Below are 22,027 nucleotides of genomic sequence, written 5' to 3' on the forward strand. Positions count from 1 at the left end.
GATGAAAAATTGTTATTTAAACCAGTTATAATTTGAAAATGTGCTGTAACATTATTTGCACTATTATTTAACACATTTAATGATAAGCTTACTTACAGTAATTATACTTAATATAGCCACTCTCTTCGTTCCTGACTAAAATACTACCATTTCTTACCCATAAAAATTCATATACATTTCTTTTCGCTTCTAATCTCATAACATTATTTCAGCTGTTAAATACTTTCAGTTTGTCAGTTATGGATATATCATTTTTGTTATGTCTTACATTTTCTCCATACATAACATCTGCTGTTAATTTTATTTAATTTCTAATTTTTTTCAATACGATTATTTTTGTATCAAACGATATGAATTTTACACAGACAATATTTTATGCATATCTTTTTTATTTTTAACTTTTTTATATGCATAACATAACTTTTTTTATGCACATTACAAAAAGTCAAAGCCTTAACCATAAACTCCTACAATGTACAACTCAGGTTAATATTTTTATAGCATGTAGAGACTATAGCATTTCTTTAGTCCATATATAAATTTCGTACGGAAAGTCTGTGTCGCTGAGCGGTAAAATAATTTACTTGCCGTTTAAATTTAATTTAAATTTAGTGAATAAAATTAAAATATCATGAATTTAATCGTTTTTATTTTTCAAACATCCCAAATCACCATGTACATTTCTGATTTATTCAAAAATACCTAATATAAGAATATATTTTTTAATTTTCAATACACAGCACCACATGTATGTATTAGTAAATTGTATATTGCCAATTCTTACAAAAAGATTCTATACAACGGTCTTCGTGTAGTTGTACAAAAATTTTGCGTGCCCTTCATCTGCAAACAAAAAAAATTTTGTTTTGTTTAGTTTCTTTTTACGTACATAATATGTGGGCTGTGTCAATCACTCTGGTTGTGAACTAATTGAACTTAATTATTATAAACAAATAAACACATTTGTGTACAGGGTATATTATGCAAGACTCAAAATCATCACATTACAAAACACTATCGTATCATATACACAAATTTTGTGTTTATTATCTTTTGTATTATATTAGACTAATGATACGATAATAATGTTACACTGGCAGCATTTATAAAATCCTGTCTATATTTTTTTTCAATAGGTGTCTATATATATCAATATAATTTATTACATCTATTCACACTTTTATTACACATCTATATATACTTTTACGAATCTGATCATATATCTACGTCTATATACACATTTATTTCCAATAGATGTACATATATCAGTTTGGTTCTAGAAAAAGCATGCAACAATTGACCAAGTATAGAGAATAACAAATATTGTGGAAAGAACAAATATTGTAAAATTTAAGAAATTAATACCTTTGCAATTCGTGGACTTACTTGAATCATACTTATCTGACAGGCTTTTATGTAGATATCGATAGATGTAGACATCGATAGATGTAGATATATGAATAGATGCTACAGGACTACGAGTACTTTACACTAAGGGAAATTAGGGCTGATGAGCCTCAAGGTAGTATTCTGGGTTCTATATTATACCTGTTTTATACAAGCGACTTGCCAATTTAGAAGGTAAAACTTTGTCTACATTTGCCGACGACGATATACCAATATTGAATCAAATGTTGAAGAATCGACAAAAACGTTCCAGGAAGCAAGTAACGCTATAAGAAAATAGACAATATACATGGAAAAAAAAGCTAACTGAATCTGTACATGTGAATTTCAGAAACAAAATTTTATTAAACTCACCACAATTGAGTTTGAATGGTGTTAAAGCATCAATCCAAAACATGGCGGAATACCTATGACTTTGGGTGTCAATAATTACTGATGCAAAAATCTAAATCTGGAGTTCGAGCTGGCCATGATAATGGCCTATTTCATCCGATCCACTTTTCATGATAACGTTCATTTAACAACTTTTGTACATTTCTTCCGCAATGAGCTATCGTGTTGCAATCGTGTTGATGGACTGCTGTATTGCGTACAGCCAATGGTATTTCACAGAGTATGATTTGAAACATTTCATTTAAAAATTGCTGATAGTTTTTGGCACTAACTATGTCTGGAAATATATGTGGTCCAACAAAAGTGTTGCCAATCATCCCAACCAATGCTATGAATCGTGTTTGAGATGATGACATTCTGCTACTGTGTATGTTACTCCATTCTTGTATATTGTAGAAATTTGTCAATCCAGTTCTAGAAAATTGTGCATTATCAGTCCAAAATAAGGAATCCATATAGTTTGGTGTGATTTCACCGTTTATAAGGACACAACGACAAAATTCAACATTTCGAAGGATATCTGTTGGTAGTAGTTTAATGGATGAACAGAAGTGTAACCGATTTAAAATTACACAAACTTTATGTTGCCACGTACTTGGTATGCAATGAGTCTTATATGAACATTGGAGTTGCGTCGAGTTAACGGTAAAATTTCATCAATGATTAATTAACTGTATCTTGCATTCTAAATGGATTGCTAAATGGATATTAAAAACATCTTGAATCAGGAAATCTTCTTGAATAATCTCATACAATTAAACTCTCGCATCATTAAAAAATCCAAAAATGAAGTTCATATCTATGATAGCTCCTGATATGCACTAGAATTCATAATTTAAAAAATGTCTAAACGCTTTTAAACGTAAATACTAAACTTTTATTTTCACAATTTTTTTACTTTTATAGGCTCTTGCAAAAGATCAGCACGGAACCTAATACAGCCGGTACAAATAAATTGCACCTGTTAATGTAACCTATTTGTACCCGCTGACTTTGATTTAGTTTATTTAACTTGTATAATTTTTAACTAGAATAAAATAACGATTTTTCCTGGAAACCGTCCAGTTTTCAATCGAATTAAAATGAAAACAGGGTATCGTGCAAGAAAAATTGTAAGAAATAATTTGAAAACCAACTAAAAATTTTTCAAAGCATGCAAAAGAAAAATTTAAATAGAGTAAATGTTTTAGAAATTGGCCACTTTGCGAAAAATTTGGCAAAAAATTTTTTTTCTTTTTTTTTACTTATTTCCTTATAAGTTTTTGAGTCACGCTTCAAATAACGCGCTGTCTTATAATCAGTAAAATAAAGAGTTACTTTCCAGCTTTCTATTGCATAATAATTTTTTCAAATCAGTTAATAAATGTGGAAGTTATAGCCATTTAAGTCAGTACATCTTTTTGTCAAAACCAAAAAATTTTGACTGGGATTTTGAGGGTTACATACTTTCCTCCACGCACGAATTACATTTCTCTACTAAATTTATTTATTTTGCGGAAAATATATGTACAATAGAATTAAATTATAACGATATTAAGAATAAATTATACTATATGTATGTAATAGCTTCTGCTGCGTAACAGGCTCGTTAAACTTATAAGCAAAACACTAAAATTAATAAGTTCTGCAGCCAATCTTTATATAATTTATATGATATACATGCCTAATCTATTAGGAAAGTAGGAAATAATTTTTGTATTTAATAATCGCGCTATTGTATTTAGTTGGTGTAATATAATAAAGAAAATACGCAATATAGATACAAGTATTTCACATTATGTGTAATTGTATTGAATTTTATTTAAAACTACGCATATGAATATACATAGGTTAGAAAATAATGCGTTTATGGAGGAGAAACAGGGATGGGAGCGACCTGGATTTTTCTTGCGAAAACGGTCTGATGTTTCACACTATGATTGGTACGGAAGCTACAATTTTTTAAGATGCCACAGCTCGACTTACGAAAAATATCTTAATGGAAATTTGAAATATCAGTTTTCTGATCACTATGACATAGTAAGTATAAAACAAAACTATGACAGTTTTCAAATAAACTGTGAGGTTTTTTTTTATTATAGATACGAAACGAAGCACTAACATGTAGAAAACATGCAGTTGTATTTAATATGAGTTATTTTGGAAAAATGTACCTGACAGGCCCCGATGCAGAAAAAGCTGCAGAATGGCTCTTCACTTCTAGTATCAAAAATAAGGAGAACAAGTAAGTTTTTGCGAATAAAGTGATAGCCGTTTCACAATTTACATTATATTTAGCTTACAAAAATTTAATTTTTATACACGTAGGAATTATTTGTGTAGAAAGTGTAGGCAATATATGATTGCCAAAAAATTTTTGAAAAAAGTGCTTATTAGTTTCACTGTGTTTGTCTCTCCGTCTGCCCGTGTCTGTTCACAAATTTTCTACACCCTTGAAGATAGAAACCTAAAATTTTATATGTACATAGATCTTTACTGGAAACAAAATTAGAATAAACATAATTTTTACCTATCTCCCCCCCTCTAAAAGTTATACCCCCCAAAAATCCTAAAATTGCCATTTTTCAACTATTCACTGCAGTAGATCTATTCACATTACTTGAACTTTAAAAAAACAAAATGGCCGTTAAAATTTACCGTTACGTAAAATCCATTTTTTTTGCAAATTTTTGATGTTGTTTTTCTCCTAGAGGCCATGTTGGGGAAGCCTGAAATTTTAGTAGCTTTTAGGCACTAACAAATAGTTAATTTCGTTACAAGAAAATGTTTTTTTATCTCACTCCCCTCTCAAGTTATCGCCTTTTAAAATTTGTAAAATTTGAATTATGACGCCTTATATTTCCGAAACCGCAAGTTTTTTCAAATTCATATAAGCGCAGAAAGCTAACTGTTAATTCCATGACATTAAAAAATATAATTATTTTTCCTAACTCATGCAATTAACCCTTAAAATCGAGCATTATGTTAACTCCTCTTTCAATTAATTTTTGCTTTATTTCAAAAACTGCATAAACTGTTCATCCTAAATATATGCAATCATTGAAATTGTCTCGTATGTGAATGAAAATAATTTTAATAGTGTGGTAAGTATACATCGGTTGTTTTTCAAAGCAATATTTTCACTTGTTGAAGGGAAAAGTGCTACAATACAAACCATTGGTTTGACCCAACTTTATTTATAATGCATTTTTAAAGGCGCATTAAAGCATTTTAAGCTTTTAATTACATTAAAAAAATTTGAGCGTTAAAGTAAAAAAAATATTATACTTTATAAAAATTTTCACAAATAATAAAAATAAATTTTAAAAAGACAAAAAAATATTAAAAAAGTAATTTTATATCGCAATAAATATAATTATTTTAATCTTGTCTTATCTTTTTAAAGTCTTGGCCGAACTGGTAACTCAAGTTGTGTTTTTGCTTGTAAATTCAAAAATAAAGTTTAACTATTACATTTACAAAAGTTATTAACATTTCAAGTCATGTAAGCAAAATTTTTAATTGATTTGAGTGCAGCCGATTTCCAGTCAAGTAAAATTTATATAAACACAAAATATGCTTTAAGTATGTACGCTTGAAGAAGCTATATAGAATGGATTATATCATAAACTCCTATAATGTACAAAACATGTTAATATTTTTATGTTGGTGTCTATAAAATAAGGTTTTAGTGGTTGTACAAAAAATGAGGCTGTAGAATTTCTGCAGTCCACATTTAAATTTCGTACGGGAAGGCTGCGTCACAGAGCAGTAAAATAATTTATTTGATATTTAAAATTTAATTTAAATTTAGTGAATAATCACATTAATTTTTTGTGTTATTAAATAAAATGAAGATTTATAATTTATATAAATAAAAACAAATTAGTAAATTTGTTTACCTTCATATAAATAGAAATGCCCCGAAAGTGCTACGTCGAAGGATGCAGAAGCAATAGTCTACGAGAAGAGGAAAACGTAAGAGCTATATCTATATTTATTTTACAAAAGAACAAACTGATGACTTCGCGGGATAACTAGACACAAGCATTAAACGAAGTATTTTTAATTTGTAAGAGCATTAAATTTTATTCTGTGGAAAATGCCTGTGGAAAATATAATTGAATCAATTACCTATTAGTATTAAGATTTTAACAATTTAAATAAGTAAGTAATATAATCTCTAATAAAAGAAAATTAAATAATTTAGGTAAATACATAGGTACTAGGGGCCCCTGTGGTTTGCTTATAAGCAGCATTATCTGTTGTAAAAACAGGATTGTGGCAATCAATTTTAAAATAAGTTTAGAAAAATTTGTACATATTATGGCATACATATGCAGGTATATACTTGTATATGCATAAATATCATATTGGTTTGAATACTAATGATAAATAAAAGTAATGGAAATATTTTTAATTTAATAAATTTTAAGATGTAATATGTGTCACTGTTAATTACATAGATATGATTAAAATTCAATTTAAGAATTAGTTAACAATTAAGAACGAAAAATTTCCTTATAAACAACGTTATCTGTTAAAATATTTCCATCATTTGTTTGTTATCCATTTTTTAAAAAGAAAAGAATCCGCAATTGGAAATAGTACCTTTCACGTTAAACTTTAAAACCAAAGTGAATGTGAATTAATAAAAAATCAATGCCTCTTTTCTTTATACAGACCTGGCTTGGCTACTTACTCAATTGAAATTTCGCAAGCACACGAAGAATAATTGCCTTAGTACGTAACATTATTCGTGTTCTTATATCTCTCATAATTTTTAGTTTTATTTTTTTTAATTCCATTCCATGTTAAATACAACAACAAAAAATTATTTTACTCTTACTTAACTCATTTAAAATATTTCGCTTCCTTTTGCTTTTTATTTTTGTTTATGGTAGTAAAGCAAAAAAACAAAAAAAATATTACTACCCTTTTTTTATTCTCTTTCGCTTTTCGCTTTTCATTTTTTGTTTTTGTTTTACAGTATGTATAATCAATTGAGTAATGCTTCTACCCAGTATTCTCTTTTGCTATTTTCATTTTTTTGTTTTTGTTATTTATTAGATTATATGTATACCTGTTCATGAACTGGAAAAATCTTGTAAAATATAATATAGATTTATATAAATAAAAACAAATTAGTAAATTTGTTTACCTTCATATAAATAGAAATGCCCCGAAAGTGCTACGTCGAAGGATGCAGAAGCAATAGTCTACGAGAAGAGGAAAACGTAAGAGCTATATCTATATTTATTTTACAAAAGAACAAACTGATGACTTCGCGGGATAACTAGACACAAGCATTAAACGAAGTATTTTTAATTTGTAAGAGCATTAAATTTTATTCTGTGGAAAATGCCTGTGGAAAATATAATTGAATCAATTACCTATTAGTATTAAGATTTTAACAATTTAAATAAGTAAGTAATATAATCTCTAATAAAAGAAAATTAAATAATTTAGGTAAATACATAGGTACTAGGGGCCCCTGTGGTTTGCTTATAAGCAGCATTATCTGTTGTAAAAACAGGATTGTGGCAATCAATTTTAAAATAAGTTTAGAAAAATTTGTACATATTATGGCATACATATGCAGGTATATACTTGTATATGCATAAATATCATATTGGTTTGAATACTAATGATAAATAAAAGTAATGGAAATATTTTTAATTTAATAAATTTTAAGATGTAATATGTGTCACTGTTAATTACATAGATATGATTAAAATTCAATTTAAGAATTAGTTAACAATTAAGAACGAAAAATTTCCTTATAAACAACGTTATCTGTTAAAATATTTCCATCATTTGTTTGTTATCCATTTTTTAAAAAGAAAAGAATCCGCAATTGGAAATAGTACCTTTCACGTTAAACTTTAAAACCAAAGTGAATGTGAATTAATAAAAAATCAATGCCTCTTTTCTTTATACAGACCTGGCTTGGCTACTTACTCAATTGAAATTTCGCAAGCACACGAAGAATAATTGCCTTAGTACGTAACATTATTCGTGTTCTTATATCTCTCATAATTTTTAGTTTTATTTTTTTTAATTCCATTCCATGTTAAATACAACAACAAAAAATTATTTTACTCTTACTTAACTCATTTAAAATATTTCGCTTCCTTTTGCTTTTTATTTTTGTTTATGGTAGTAAAGCAAAAAAACAAAAAAAATATTACTACCCTTTTTTTATTCTCTTTCGCTTTTCGCTTTTCATTTTTTGTTTTTGTTTTACAGTATGTATAATCAATTGAGTAATGCTTCTACCCAGTATTCTCTTTTGCTATTTTCATTTTTTTGTTTTTGTTATTTATTAGATTATATGTATACCTGTTCATGAACTGGAAAAATCTTGTAAAATATAATATAGATATTGAAGTGATAAGATTTATAGGTTTTCTCATCAAATATTACTACTTTTAAGAAAAATGAATAAAAATTTTATTTTTTTATGTAAATATGTTAAGTAGGTAATAAACAAAGTGAATTTAAAAGTTTTTTCTTAAAAACAATTGTCAAATAATACATAAATAGGTAGTAATATTAAAATTATTTCTGCTAATATTTTTTAACAATCTCATAAATGCAAGTATGTAACATTTTTTGGTATAGATAACATTTGACCCAATTGAAATAACCCAGCAAATCCATTGTAATTATTTAATGATTATAAAGATAATATGATGGAAAATTTTATTCATTTTCGCTTAAATGAAGATGCTGCTTTTACAAATTGTATAATTTCGCTTCGGCATTTATGTGAAAATATAGGATTTGATCTCTTTTCTATACAGCCAATACCGAATTCCGAACTACTCGTTTATGCCAAGTTCACTGTAATACCAGCTGCTATTTCTAACAATGATGCTCATGATTTCTGGGAAAACCTAAACGATGCCCAACTGACAGCGGCTTTAAGTATTTGGTCATCTGTTGTCGGAACAAACTTTTTTATACAACGCTTTAATTCAAAAACTCACCCAAAATAATAAAAATACGTTAAGTATTGCGGCTAATTTTCTACCACATGGCATGACTTATCACTCTGCCTTTTCTTTGCAGTTAAACCTTGGAACTCCTAAGTTTCCTCAGTTATCAAAAAAAGAGACAATTTCTGACATCATTCGATTGTTCGATATGGGACAAAGCACTTATGGCACACGCAATTGCTTTGGAAATAGTTACCCTGATTTTTCGCGATTTATTGAAAAATGGTTTCCCTTTGGCAGTAAACTTATAATTTTAGGCGGGGATTTCCGACAAGTACTTCCAGTTGTTCGAGGTGGGAATTTCGCAACTGCTGTAAACACTTCAATCAAAAGTCGTCCCTTTTGGAGACACTTTAAAAAATACTTTGTGAATACATAAGAGCAAAAACCGATCAAAAATTTTCCAGGTGGCTTCCTTTAATTGATGACGGTGTATGCGTTTTGGATTAAAAAGGAAAAAACTCAATATTCAGTAAATATTCCAAACAAATATTTATCAGAAAATATAATAAATGACATATTTGGTGAAGAATTTACTTCGAACGATATAGAATCCAAATCTGAGAGCGCGATTCCTTGACCCAAAAATATTGATGTTCGTCAAATAGACGAAGCAGTACTAAATAAACTTATTGGACAAGAGGTGAACTTTTATTCTATAGATTCAATAAAAAGTGATAAAGATACTGAAAATAATAATTCAGACGTTGGTTTCCCAACAGAATTTTTAAATCCACCCGACCTTCCATTTCACATTTTAAAATTAAAAAAAGGCTCTATTGTAATGCTAATGCGAAAGGAATTAAAATGGTTTATGCAAAGGGACAAGATTGGTTGTAACAGACACAAAAAAAAAATTTAATTAAAGTACGCATTTTTGCTGGAATACAAAAAGGCGCCACTCATTTTAACTCTATGTTATAGAATTTCTTTGGACACTTCTAACGATCCAGCCCCGCCTTTTTGTTTAGTAAGACACCAATTTTTTGCGTATGTAATAACAATTAATAAAGTCCAGGGGCAAGCATTTGAAAAAGTTTGTGTATGTCTTCCAGCAGCTTCTAGGGCAAAAGAGTCCAGTGGATTAAAAGTAAAAATAGGCAAGAGAAATTTGCTGAAGGCAATACAGTAAAAGGCAATGTGATGTACCCAAAAATATTTTTTTAATTATACATGTATATCCATCCGAATTTTACTTATTTCGTTTATTTCTTGAATTAATCATTTATATACATTCATTTCTTAATATTGTTGCAATCACATTGAATATATATGGCTTGAGTGCGATTCGCACTAGGGGCTTCTAGTATGTATATGTACAATATAACAATATGTGAAATTATAATATCTATCGCTTTCATATATTCGAATGTTTTCCCCTAACTTTTATGAAATAAAATATTATGGAAAATAAATTTTGTTTGTATAAAAGTAATGAAATTATTACCTCACTAAATTTAATTTTATTTCATTTTTCTATATTATATTGATACACTCGTTTGTTTACAATACTTTGTTTCTTTCGTGCCTGTACTGCTCTTATTTCCATCTATTTCGTAATAAAAATGGAGAATTTTGAGAATAGTGGAAAACTAACGCTTCGCTTAAAATGTCAAAGAATAAAAATAAGGGTCTATGTATTGGCACATAGCAATGCACTTATATATGAGACAACCTGTATAAATTTCTTAGTGGTATAGTTGAAGGCATAAACGATTTCTTTATAAATGTTACAGAAAAAAGTAATATATCTAACGATCCAATTGTCTACAGAAGAATTTTATTGAATATTATAGAACTACAGAAGAACTTTATTGAATTGAGTTTTTTATAATGCCGTTTCAAAATATGCAGAAAGCGATGAGCGACAATTAAAATTTTCAATTCAGGAAGACTTAAAATGAATAAACGAATGAGTTAAAAAACATCATCTATTAATTAATATAAAAACAGGACTAAAATCCTGGGCTTCGAAAATAGGAGCATCAATAACAATGTCTTGTTTCTTGTTTCTATTTTTTGTTCTTACATCTTATCAAATACAATATACCTTAACCCACTTTGGATAGAGCTCCCCAATCGATCCCAAACATATCTTATTCTAAATAGAATGTTTAACATTCACAATTATAATACAAGGAATAACTCCAATTTTTATTGGAGTCTGTTCAATACAAGCAATCAGAGAAATAATTGTCTAATTGCCATTGTTTGAAGTTATATAACGACTTGACGTCAGATATGAATAATATTTATAGTATAGCAAAGTTCAAAAAGGAAATAACAAATTTTATATTGAGCTAAAATACATAGTATTTAAAAAGAAGTTATTTAGTTTTTTTTATTTGTTTACTTTTTTTAATTTTTTTCATTCGGGTTTTAAATATTTTCAAATCAATGTATTAACATTTTATCAAATCGTAAAATTTACAATTTTATTAGCTTTTAAGATGTAAATATGATATTATTTTTTCACACTAAAGCTTAGTTTTTAATTTACATATAGTGTAAGTTAATTTGTATACTATCTCTAATTTAATTTTTTTTGGATCATATCGGCTAAGCTGGAATCAAGGATTATTAATTTTTCAATGAATGTATTTCTGTATATATGTATATTTATTTTAAGAAATATATACATCATTAAAAACCACATTTTTAGTAATAGTAGAAAAAATTTTTTAATAATTTCATTTTTTTTGTTTCTTTTTACGTACGTTATTTTATCTTCCTTTCCGTTCACTCTTTAAAAAGAAATAAAAATAGAAAAATTTTTTATATGTTATACATAATTCATTCAAACTCGTTTAAGATAAACTCTGTGTGCGAAACTAATATATTTTTTGTTCTGTCGAAAATTTTACTTTGAATGGATTATGTATAGTTTTCGCTTAACCTCAATGGGTTATTTGTCATGATTATTGATTTGTTCAATTTTCCAAAATTATTATGAATTTATTGCATTTTAGAAAAATTACACTGAATATATACATATTTAACGCAACTTTATTTTACTGAAACAATTTCAAGTTTATCGAAATTCTACATTCTATATGTACACATTTCTACATTCTATATATATCTACATCTAAGTACTTTCAATAAACTTTTTTATTTATAGGATAATCTACACATGTGCTTTGAATGACGAGGGAGGTGTGGAAGCTGATTTAACTTTTTGTAAAATTAAAAGTTTTTCGAAAAATTTTAACGAGAACCAAACGAAAGGAAATTGTATATATATTGTTTGTGGAGGAGCTTCAGCAAATTACACATATCATTTTCTTGATTCGGAAATTAAGAAAAAAAATTTTAAAGCTTTTTTACACAATGTTACGGAAGATATTGGAATCTTATCAATCCAAGGTCCGAAATCTCTTTCTATACTACAAAAAATTGTAGATGCCGATATTTCAGACTCATGTTTCCCCAAAAATACATGGATTTTTGGAAACATCAAAACAAGAACACGAAAACTAAAAATAAAAATACTAAGAGTAAGCTTTGTAGGAGAGTTGGGTTTTGAATTGCATATACCTCAAAGTTATTGTTCAGAAATTTATAAATATTTAATGCGGATTGGAAAACAATTTGGTTTAAAAAATGCTGGTTATCGTGCTTTATATTCATTGAGTAGTGAGAAAGGTTATCATTTATGGGGTTTTGATTTAAGACCAGATGACACGCCCGTTGAGGCGAATTTAGCATTCACTTGTAAACGAGAAATTCCATACAGGGGAAAGAAAGTTGTTGACGAACAAAGAAAAACTGGAGTTAAAAAGAAACTAATTTACTTAACTTTAGATGAGCATATACCACTATGGGGCTTGGAAGGTGTATACAGGAATGGCAACCCTATTGGATTTTTACGAAGAGGAGAGTATGCGTATACATTGGGGAAGTCAATAGGACAATTATATTTGGAAAGAAGAGATGGACTTAAAATTGACGATGAATACATAAACGCAGGACATTACGAAATAGATTCAATGGGAAGATTTTTGGAAGCAACTTGTCACCTAAAGAGTCCTCTTAATTAAATTGAAATAAATAAAATAGTGTTAGAATTAGGTTATTGGTTGTAATAAAATTTTTTAAAATTTAATTTTAAAATAACTGGGTGTATTATCTGCAGATATACGAAATAACAAAATAGAAAAAAATTATTCTAATAACGGCTTATTTCTTTGATTTTGAGCCCAATAATTTCAATTTATGTGTTGAGATAATTTTGGACACAAAACATCAAGATTTTGGTTTGCTGAAGTAATGGTCTCAGATATAAACACATTATATGTATTTGTTTTCTTATTAAACGTTAATTTAGATGTTTCAGTACATATTAGAAGTTCAAGTCAACATATGCAACAACATGATACACGCTAAGTCTGAAGCATATGACGCATACGATAACATAAAAGGTGCATTTCATCTCAATGTCCAGACGTTCAGACAATATTTTTAACCAATCAAAGTGTTTAATTATATAATTATTCATTTCTTCAAGTTGAAGAATTTAACTTTTGGCTGAAAACTGAAGAAAGGGCTCTAAGAACCTAAAAGAAGCTGTAAAAACTTAGTCATACACAAAATCTGTATTTTTTCTAATATTGCAAAATAAAATAGTGCTATCCATAAATTTTCTCTCTTCAAATTTTCTAAGTCTAACTTAAAACGTTATACATGATCAAGGAATCCAATAGTTATGTGCTTTAAACTATGGAAGAGTAGTTACGTGCGAATACTAACTACTCGTTATTACAAAACTCGTTACTTCGAGGATTCGAAGTAAGTGGTTCCTCGTAGATCAAAAATACTTGTTACTCAGTACTCGCACATAATCTTTGGTATTGTCACATAATGTAAATAGTATTAATTAGTATTATTATACCCGTGCGAACGTGTGTTCGAAGGGTATACTAAATTTGCCTTACCGTTTGTAACGCTATGAAATAATGGTCTGAGATAGACTCAAGTGTATGTTTTTGATCAGCGTCGAATTCTGAGTTGATTAAGTTGTGACTGTCCGTCCGTCAGAGCGATAATTAATTGAGCTAATTTCACCAATTTTTCACAAAGGATTTATGGTAGTAAGTGCCAGAACCCTTTTTAAATTAGACATGATCGAGGTACTGGTTCGGGTAGCTGCCATACAACTTCAAAATTTATTTAGCTATATCCCAGAAACTAAAAAAGATGTTATATTGAAATTTCCACAAACGAATATATTGGTAGGATCTATGTGTCTCATAAAAGTCGTTGAAATTATTTGGCTTCTTCTGATACCTGCCATACAACATCAAAAGTTATTTGGCTATATCTCAGAAACTATATAAGCTGTGATATTGAAATTTCACACAAACAAATATATTAGTAGAACCAATACGTTTAGTAAAATGCGTTGAAATTGCTTGGCTTTTTCTGGTAGCTGCAATACAACTTCAATAGGAGTTTGGCACACACAGTATTTTGAAAAACACAGTACAGAAATTTTGCATAAATTAATATGGTAGGTAATACGGCAACTTAAAGTCATAGTCTGTCTCATAGTCAGTTATGGCGTATTTATTCGCATATAGGATAACCAATTCATACGGGTATTACAGATTTCAACTCTATTTTTTGTTCTATTATTTTTTCAACTCTATTTTTTCAATTCTCGTTTTTGTTATATAATTAATGAGATAATCAGAATGTGACAGATTCATACTAAAATTGATTCATGTGTTGTTGTATAGGTGTGGTTATTATATTATAATGTTAATTAAAAGGTTCTAAGAAATGGAAAATTTTTTTTGGGCAATGTCGGGCGGGTCTGTATTCAGGAATATGTTTTTTAAGTTATGTTTGTCCAACTTCTCTGGCTCCCAAGATACAAAATTTTCTTACAGAACCTTGCAAATAATTTTTCTAGCATTTAGAAACGAGTGAAAGGTAATGAGTATTGATCAGTAAAATAACGAGTATTACAAAGTATATTACAAAGAATATTACAAAGTAGCTGGATGGCACATTCCTACTGAATACTACAAAATAGACAAAAAAAATTGTATGTTTCATGAACAATATAAGACTATTTATGTATTTTATATTTACTTCAAACGTAAAATAATGAAAAAATAATAATTCTCTTTCAAACAATACGTTATCTTTCGGTTCACAAATCCAAATTTCGGAGTTAATTATTGTCAGTAAAATCGAATATATTAATATTTACCTGCATATACATACATACTTACTCTGAGGCGACGAAATGCAAACAAGACTTCTTATTTCCTCAACTCCTTTTTTGTTTTAAAAAGTATTTCAGGCTTTTCATCATAAATTTTGACGCTATATTATTATAATTTTTAGATAAATTAAAAAGAAATTTAGGTTGTTTGACTTATTATCAAGGATGATATTAGATCGCATATAGTGGTGTCAAATAACTATTAATTAAAGCAAATAACGTTTTTTATTTAAAATGTAACTATTCGTAAAAAGTCAACTACCTATACAAAGAAGTAATAGCAAAAACTTTCAATAGAATATTTTGTGCAAACAAAATTAAATTACCACTTCTTGATTTTTAAAATTCTATATATTACTCGCCGAGCGCACACAAAATTTTATTTATATTTCAGTTACCAAAAAAATTCAATAGACAATATTATAATATATTATTAACTTAACCGTTTAACAAAATCGAAAGTGAGAAAATGTTTAAAGCATAATTATTATTTTTTTTTACAAAAAACAGAGGTTGGTTACTATAGCACAACGGTACACAAAAACGGCCCTTTGAAGAGTTTTGAGTTCATTTGAAATTTTGGGAGAAGTTCTCAATCATATTGAGAGAAAAGTAATGCGAACTTGATATCTGATTCTTTACGATTTTTTTTAATCTTATAAAGTTGGGTTAAACCCATGCTTTTTAAAGTAATTTGTGAAAAATTTGCTTAAAAACAACTAAAAATGCAAAAATGGTCTGTTAAAAGGTTCAGTTCACGCGGCCGGCATGTACTTAAAAGTTGATCATTCGATAACCATGTCAAAGTAACACAATCAAAGTAAACTCATATATAAATTTTATAGTAAAAGGATGTAGTTAATTTACGCTGCTCTGCTATAGAAAAATGTTTTTTCACAGAAAACTCAATATAACAAATATGTTGTATTAGTAAATTCATAATATAATAATTAGTGTAATAGGCACAATACCTATTAATATATATATGTTCTTGTGATTGTGTGTTTCAAAAAGTAGATTGTATGTAGCAGTCAATGTAAACAAATACTTAGTAATCATGTGGATTACAGTATAAGCAATGTAAAGAACATTTGGTCGGCATTTTCTTCATACCTCTGTAGCTTAGTTGGTAGAGCGTCCACCTAGAAAGCGGTAGGTCACTGGTTCGAGTCCAGTTCGAGGAAAAAAATTTTTTAATTAATTTTTCTACCTTTAACTCGTTTCTTTGAATACGTCATCCATCTGTTCTGCAGTTGCATGAAGAAATTTCCATTAAGTTAAAATTATTAGTGTAATAAACACATATTTATTAAATTCATAATATCAATATAAGAAATTTTATGCCATCACATAACCTGCCTTATATTGTCCCCTATAATTGTAATAGTAATGTAAAAGAAATCTCGATATAATTAATGAAAAGTACTAAATTGTTACTTATCTATTGGAACTTTTTAAATCAAACTTCTTTTTACTAAAGTTTTCGTATATGTTAACCTTTTTATTATTACGAGTATATGTTAACCTTGACATCTCAAAGAAAAAAATATTTCCTAAATTTTGACTGAAATAATATTAACCGATACTGCTACTTAAATTAAAATAAATAAAGCATGAAATAAATGTAAATAATATAAATATCGAACGAAGCTTCATTCTTTTGCGTTTTGGTGGAACCTTTTGAAGTATATAGGTGATACGAGTTTAATTATACTTTTTTAGGAAGTAAGAAGTTTTAGGAAGTTGGCCTGAGAAGTTAAGTTACGAGTTGAGGAGTTGTCTGGTTTAACAGGTCATTAATCTTGTTTACAGAATGTTGTTTACCTGTCGAGGTCGTGTATTGCTCGACTAATATAGATTGAAAATATATTTTATGTAATGGGATATCAGGAAAGAATAGAAAGCTAAATTTATTTTTCTATAAAGATGATATGTGGTTATGTAATTATTAGAGGTAAAAAGAAGAAAAAAGAACATGCATGTAAGAATTACGCATAAGAATAAAAAATTCTTGGTGCAATGACATAAACGCATATTATTATTATTATAACGTACTTATATTTATTTTTAGAATCTGAAGAGACGAAAACAAAAAATATGCTTATAAGAGTTGCGCATAAGAATAATAAATAGGAAAAGATTCAGAGTTGCCTTTATAAAGCATTTGTTTTTGTTTTTGTTTTACTGTTCTTGTTTTGTTTTCGCGTTAAAAGAGGTAAAAGAAATAATCTTATGATGCATATACCTACATATTTGAATAATATTTTTATTTAAGGTCAGAAAATTAAATAAAAAGAAAAAAGAAAAAGTGGATGAGGTTTAAAAATATTATGTAATAGAAGAATATATAACATAGAACTGTATTTTTAATAGTAATTACCTGGTTTTGATTATGAAGCTGTTAAGTGGAACATAAAAAATTCTTTATGTAATAATACGCATATATTATTTATAACATACTTACTTTTATTTTTTATATGTAAAGAACCAAAAATAAAATATGATATGCACATATGTATATATTATGTATAATGTACAACATAGCTTAAGACCTAAATATAAGTGAAAAGAACACGCCTGTAGATAAGAATTACGGATAAGAAAAATTAAGATGTAGGTACCTATAAAATTTTTGTACTAATAATTATTATACAACATCCATATGTACGTAGGTCTAGTTACCTTTTATTTTAAATCTGAAAAGACTAAAATGAGCTGTAATAGAAATTCTGAAAAATTTTAAAAATTTTTAAATAACAAAAAACTTCTTATTTATTATAAATATTTTATTTTTATTTTTCATTATACTTAATCGTTACTTATAAAAACTACTTTGAACTTAGTTCTAAATTTCCATGCTTATTTTTTTTAATTAAAAATTTGTTTGAATTTGCCATTTGGCAATATTCTTCTTTTTGTGAAAATAAATTCACATATTTTAACGGCATGAAAATAAAAAAGGATTGGGTGATAAACACCCAATAAATTTTCCCCTTTTGGGATATTTTTTTTTCTACGCCATTTAAGGCGTAGATTTTATCTGTTTCCATTTCCGAAACAGTTATATATTTTTTTGAAAAAAAAATTTGCTGTTCATTAAACGCGTTAATAAACAATAGTTCTGATTGTGATTGTTGGTGTTGTGGTTGTTGTTGTGGTTGTTGTGATTGTGTTGTTGTTGCTGTTGTGGTTGTTGTTGTTGTTGTGATTGTTGTTGTTGTTGCTGTTGTGGTTGTTGTTGTTGTTGTTGTGATTGTTGTTGTTGTTGCTGTTGTGGTTGTTGTGTCATATGCACCTCATGGTGCAGCTTCATTCTTTTGCGTTTTGGTGGAACAACTGTCTGACAGTCCGTTACCACAGCGTTGTATGGAGTAATGACTCCTGCAAAGTAAGATCAACCTCGGTTGGTTCCATTTTGAAAACTGATAATGTTGGTAGCCAATTCTCTCAGTATTTATACAACATTTAACAGGATATAATTATTACATATTTTTGTAAAATTGTAAATTAATTAAAAATTCTTACAAAAAGGTAGATATAGAATACTTGTTTTCTTTCAAGATAGTACAAAGTAATCTATTTATAAACCTACTATGAAAAAAGCCTGCAAAAGAAACAAGTTAAATTAATAGATTTATCATTTTTATAGATCCTTTTTCATTCTCAATTTTTAATGAATTTAATTTTCTCTATGTTTAATGAATTATTTTGTGTATGCAAAATTATACGATTACAGCCTGTGACAGGTAGTATTTTATAATTGTTACAATGTTGAAGATTATTTATAATAGAAACATTGATCGTTGAAATGAAAGTAACATTATAATAAGAGTAAAAACTTCTATTTCTATCATTTTGCTAGGAAAAGTCATTTTAAAAACAACATAGATAATGTCGAAAAAAGTTATTTTACAAAAATTTTTAAATTCGAATCGCTATACAATTGAAAGTGATTATATAACAATTATCAAGCGTTTTAAGGTACGTGGGAGAAAAATAATATTTAAAATAAATCCAATACCCACCAATGAAGACCCGATTACTTGGGTAAGGGAAGCCGTGGAAAAAATCATTAAATATGTATTACAAAACCTGACAAAAAGTGACATGGTCGGGTTGACCTTTTGTGGAGAAAGTTTTCAACACCGCGGTCCTGCGTGGCTTGCTTATAAGCCAGCTGAAAGTTTAAAATTTGAAGACGTATGGGATATAATTTCAAAAATTTTTCAAAGTAATTCCGAGGGTAAGTTGTTACTACATTTTGATTTTGTATTATCTTTTTTATTACATAATTTTTTTTGTTACAGGTTTAAATACGAACAATTTTTGTGTGACAGTAACACATGTCAGTCTACCTGTTGGTAGAGGAAGGCCCAAGAAATATAACAATTTTGTTGAGGAATGTAAGCAACGAACTGGAATAATTAGTATTAACAGTAAAGATAACTTATGTTTGCCCCGTGCTCTAATTACCGCTATTGCCAAAATAGAAAATGATGTAAACTATCAAAAAATTCGACGAGATGTAAATAAGCAACAATTAACAAAAGCCCAAGAATTGGTAAAACAAGCTAACGTCATAATTCCCGTACTCGGCTGTGGAGTAACAGAATTAAAACAATTTCAAAGTTATTTAAATAGTTACAAAATTGTTGTTTATGAATATGGAGGTGGTGGTAGAGATGTGATATTTGAAGGGAGTAATCATGGTAAAAGGATCAATTTATTACATTATGATGACCATTTTAATGTAATTACCTCTCTTACTGCGGCTTTTTGCTCTTCATATTATTGTGAGGAGTGTAATATTCCGTATCATGGAAAGAATGACCACAGATGTTCTCGTATATGCCCATGTTGTCAACAATTACCACAATGCCGATCAAATGGAAACAATATTTTAATGAAAGATTGCAACAGACTGTTTCGAAGCTCTATTTGCTTAGAAAACAATAAAGCATCGGGTCCAAAAAGCAAAAGTATTTGTGATGAAGTGAAAAAATGTTTAAGTTGTCTTAAGACATATAAATCTAATCGACAACATATTTGCGGGGAATCATTTTGCAAAACCTGTAATATTCATGTTAGTCAAGGACATCTATGTTTTATTCAAAAAGACGACAAAGAACCATCATTAAGGAACTTTATTTACGTGTTTTAGTTTAAAAAATTAGTGAAAATGAAAGGCTTCACGAACCAAATTTATGTGTGTTATCTCAAAGATGTGATAGTTGCATCGATGAATCTAAATTGTTGTTTTGCCAAAAATGCAAATTTAGAAGTAAAATAATTAAAGAAAAAGACGTTATTGCCAACTTTGTTTTACATTTGTTAGCATTGAGAAAGCTTTTTAAAAAAATTATTGTTATAGCTCACAATGGACAAGCGTTTGATCATCAGTTCATCTTAAAATATATATTACAGGAAACTGTATTAAAACCTAAATTAATCATGAGAGGAACCAAAATTATAATGATGTTAATTGACAACATAAAATTTCTAAACTCGCTAAATTATTTTCCAATGGCTCTCTCCGAACTACCGAAAACTTTTGATTTACCATCAAATTTTAAAAAAGGATACTTTCCATACAAATTTAACACCATAAAAAACGCGAATTATGTTGGCCTTTTACCAGCAATAGAATACTACGGGGCAAACAGCATGAAACCAAAAGAACGTGACATAAATGCAATGGCATGAAAATCATAAAAATGATGTTTTTAATATACAACGTGATATTATTGAATACTGTATTTATGATGTTGTAATATTAAGAGAAGCCTGCCTTAAGTTTCGAAAATTGTTCATAACTGAATGTAATGTGGAACCGTTTTTAGAAGCCACAACTATAGCATCAGCCTGCAATTTAGTGTTCCGGAGAAATTTTCTTAAGTCCAATACTATCGGGCTGATTCCTAAAAATGGATATAGATATGCAGATAATCAGTCAAAGCAGGCTATACAGTGGCTGGTTTTTAAAGAGGAAAACCGTAAAATCAATATTCAACATGCAGCTAAAGAACGGGAAGCTATAGTGGCCGGTGTTAAAGTAGACGGTTATTGCCAAGAAACTAATCAAGTTCTTGAGTTTTACGGATGCTAATTTCATGGGCACCCCTCTTGTCTACCACAAAAAACGTGACAAACCTTTGTACGATGATTTAAATGATACTCTAAATCACCGCTATGCAAGAACAATTGAAAAAAGTAGCCGATTAAGAAATTTAGGTTACGAAGTTGTGGAAATGTGGGCTTGTGACTTTGAAAGTTTACTAAGTACAAAACAGAAAGAGCATTTAAAAAATCACCCATTAGTAAACTGTACCCCGTTATATCCTCGAGATTCATTTTATGGTGGTCGCACAGGAAATACATTTAGTTACTATAAGTGCAAACATGCAGAAAAAATAAATTATATTGATGTGTGTTCCTTATATGTATGTAAATACGGAAAATTCCCTATCGGACATCCCAAACTCCATATTGGAAATACTAAATGTTATTCATTAAATTTACAAAACATAAATGGACTAATAAAATGTAAAATATTGCCACCTGAACGTTTGTATCATCCGGTTTTACCGCTGAAGCAAAATAATAAATTAATGTTTCCGTTATGCCGTTTATGCAGCGAACAAAGAAATCAAAATAAATTTTGCACACATTCAAATGATGAAAGAGCCTTAACGGGAACTTGGGTTATCGATGAAGTTATTAAGGCTCTAGAAAAAAATTATAGGATATTGGAGACGTATGAAATATGGGAATACGACGTATAACAATATAATAAACTTAAAAACGCTGAAGGATTATTTAGTAAAATGATGGATAAATTTTTAAAAATAAAACAAGAAGCTTCAGGGTGGCCCAGCAAATGTTGTACTAAAGATCAAAAAGAAAAATATATTGAAGATTTTTTGCAAAACGAAGACATACAGCTCGAATATGAAAAAGTTTTGAACAATCCTGGGTTACGATCATTTGCCAAATTGATGTTAAATTCATTTTGGGG

The 22,027-nt window shown here is 28.4% G+C and overlaps 1 protein-coding gene across 1 annotated transcript; it reads left to right on the forward strand.

Moving 5' to 3' along the window:
• Positions 1-3,538: 3,538 nt before the first annotated feature.
• LOC129615642 (sarcosine dehydrogenase, mitochondrial-like) lies at positions 3,539-12,885 on the forward strand. Its single transcript, XM_055530958.1, has 3 exons — positions 3,539-3,819; positions 3,882-4,024; positions 11,902-12,885. The coding sequence occupies exons 1-3, from the start codon at positions 3,616-3,618 to the stop codon at positions 12,818-12,820; spliced, it is 1,266 nt and encodes a 421-aa protein (XP_055386933.1). The 5' UTR covers positions 3,539-3,615; the 3' UTR covers positions 12,821-12,885.
• Positions 12,886-22,027: the final 9,142 nt, after the last annotated feature.

This window comes from Condylostylus longicornis, unplaced genomic scaffold, assembly GCF_029603195.1.
Source record: "Condylostylus longicornis isolate FDR11 unplaced genomic scaffold, ASM2960319v2 ptg000141l, whole genome shotgun sequence".
NCBI classification, from domain to species: domain Eukaryota; kingdom Metazoa; phylum Arthropoda; class Insecta; order Diptera; family Dolichopodidae; genus Condylostylus; species Condylostylus longicornis.

Bases quoted from the DNA above. Each gene is read 5' to 3' on its own strand.
- LOC129615642 (XM_055530958.1), top strand. From the start codon at position 3,616: ATGAATATACATAGGTTAGAAAATAATGCGTTTATGGAGGAGAAACAG. The intron at 3,820-3,881 runs GTAAGTATAAAA...TTTTTATTATAG, and splicing joins TTTCTGATCACTATGACATA to ATACGAAACGAAGCACTAAC. The intron at 4,025-11,901 runs GTAAGTTTTTGC...TTTTATTTATAG, and splicing joins ATCAAAAATAAGGAGAACAA to GATAATCTACACATGTGCTT.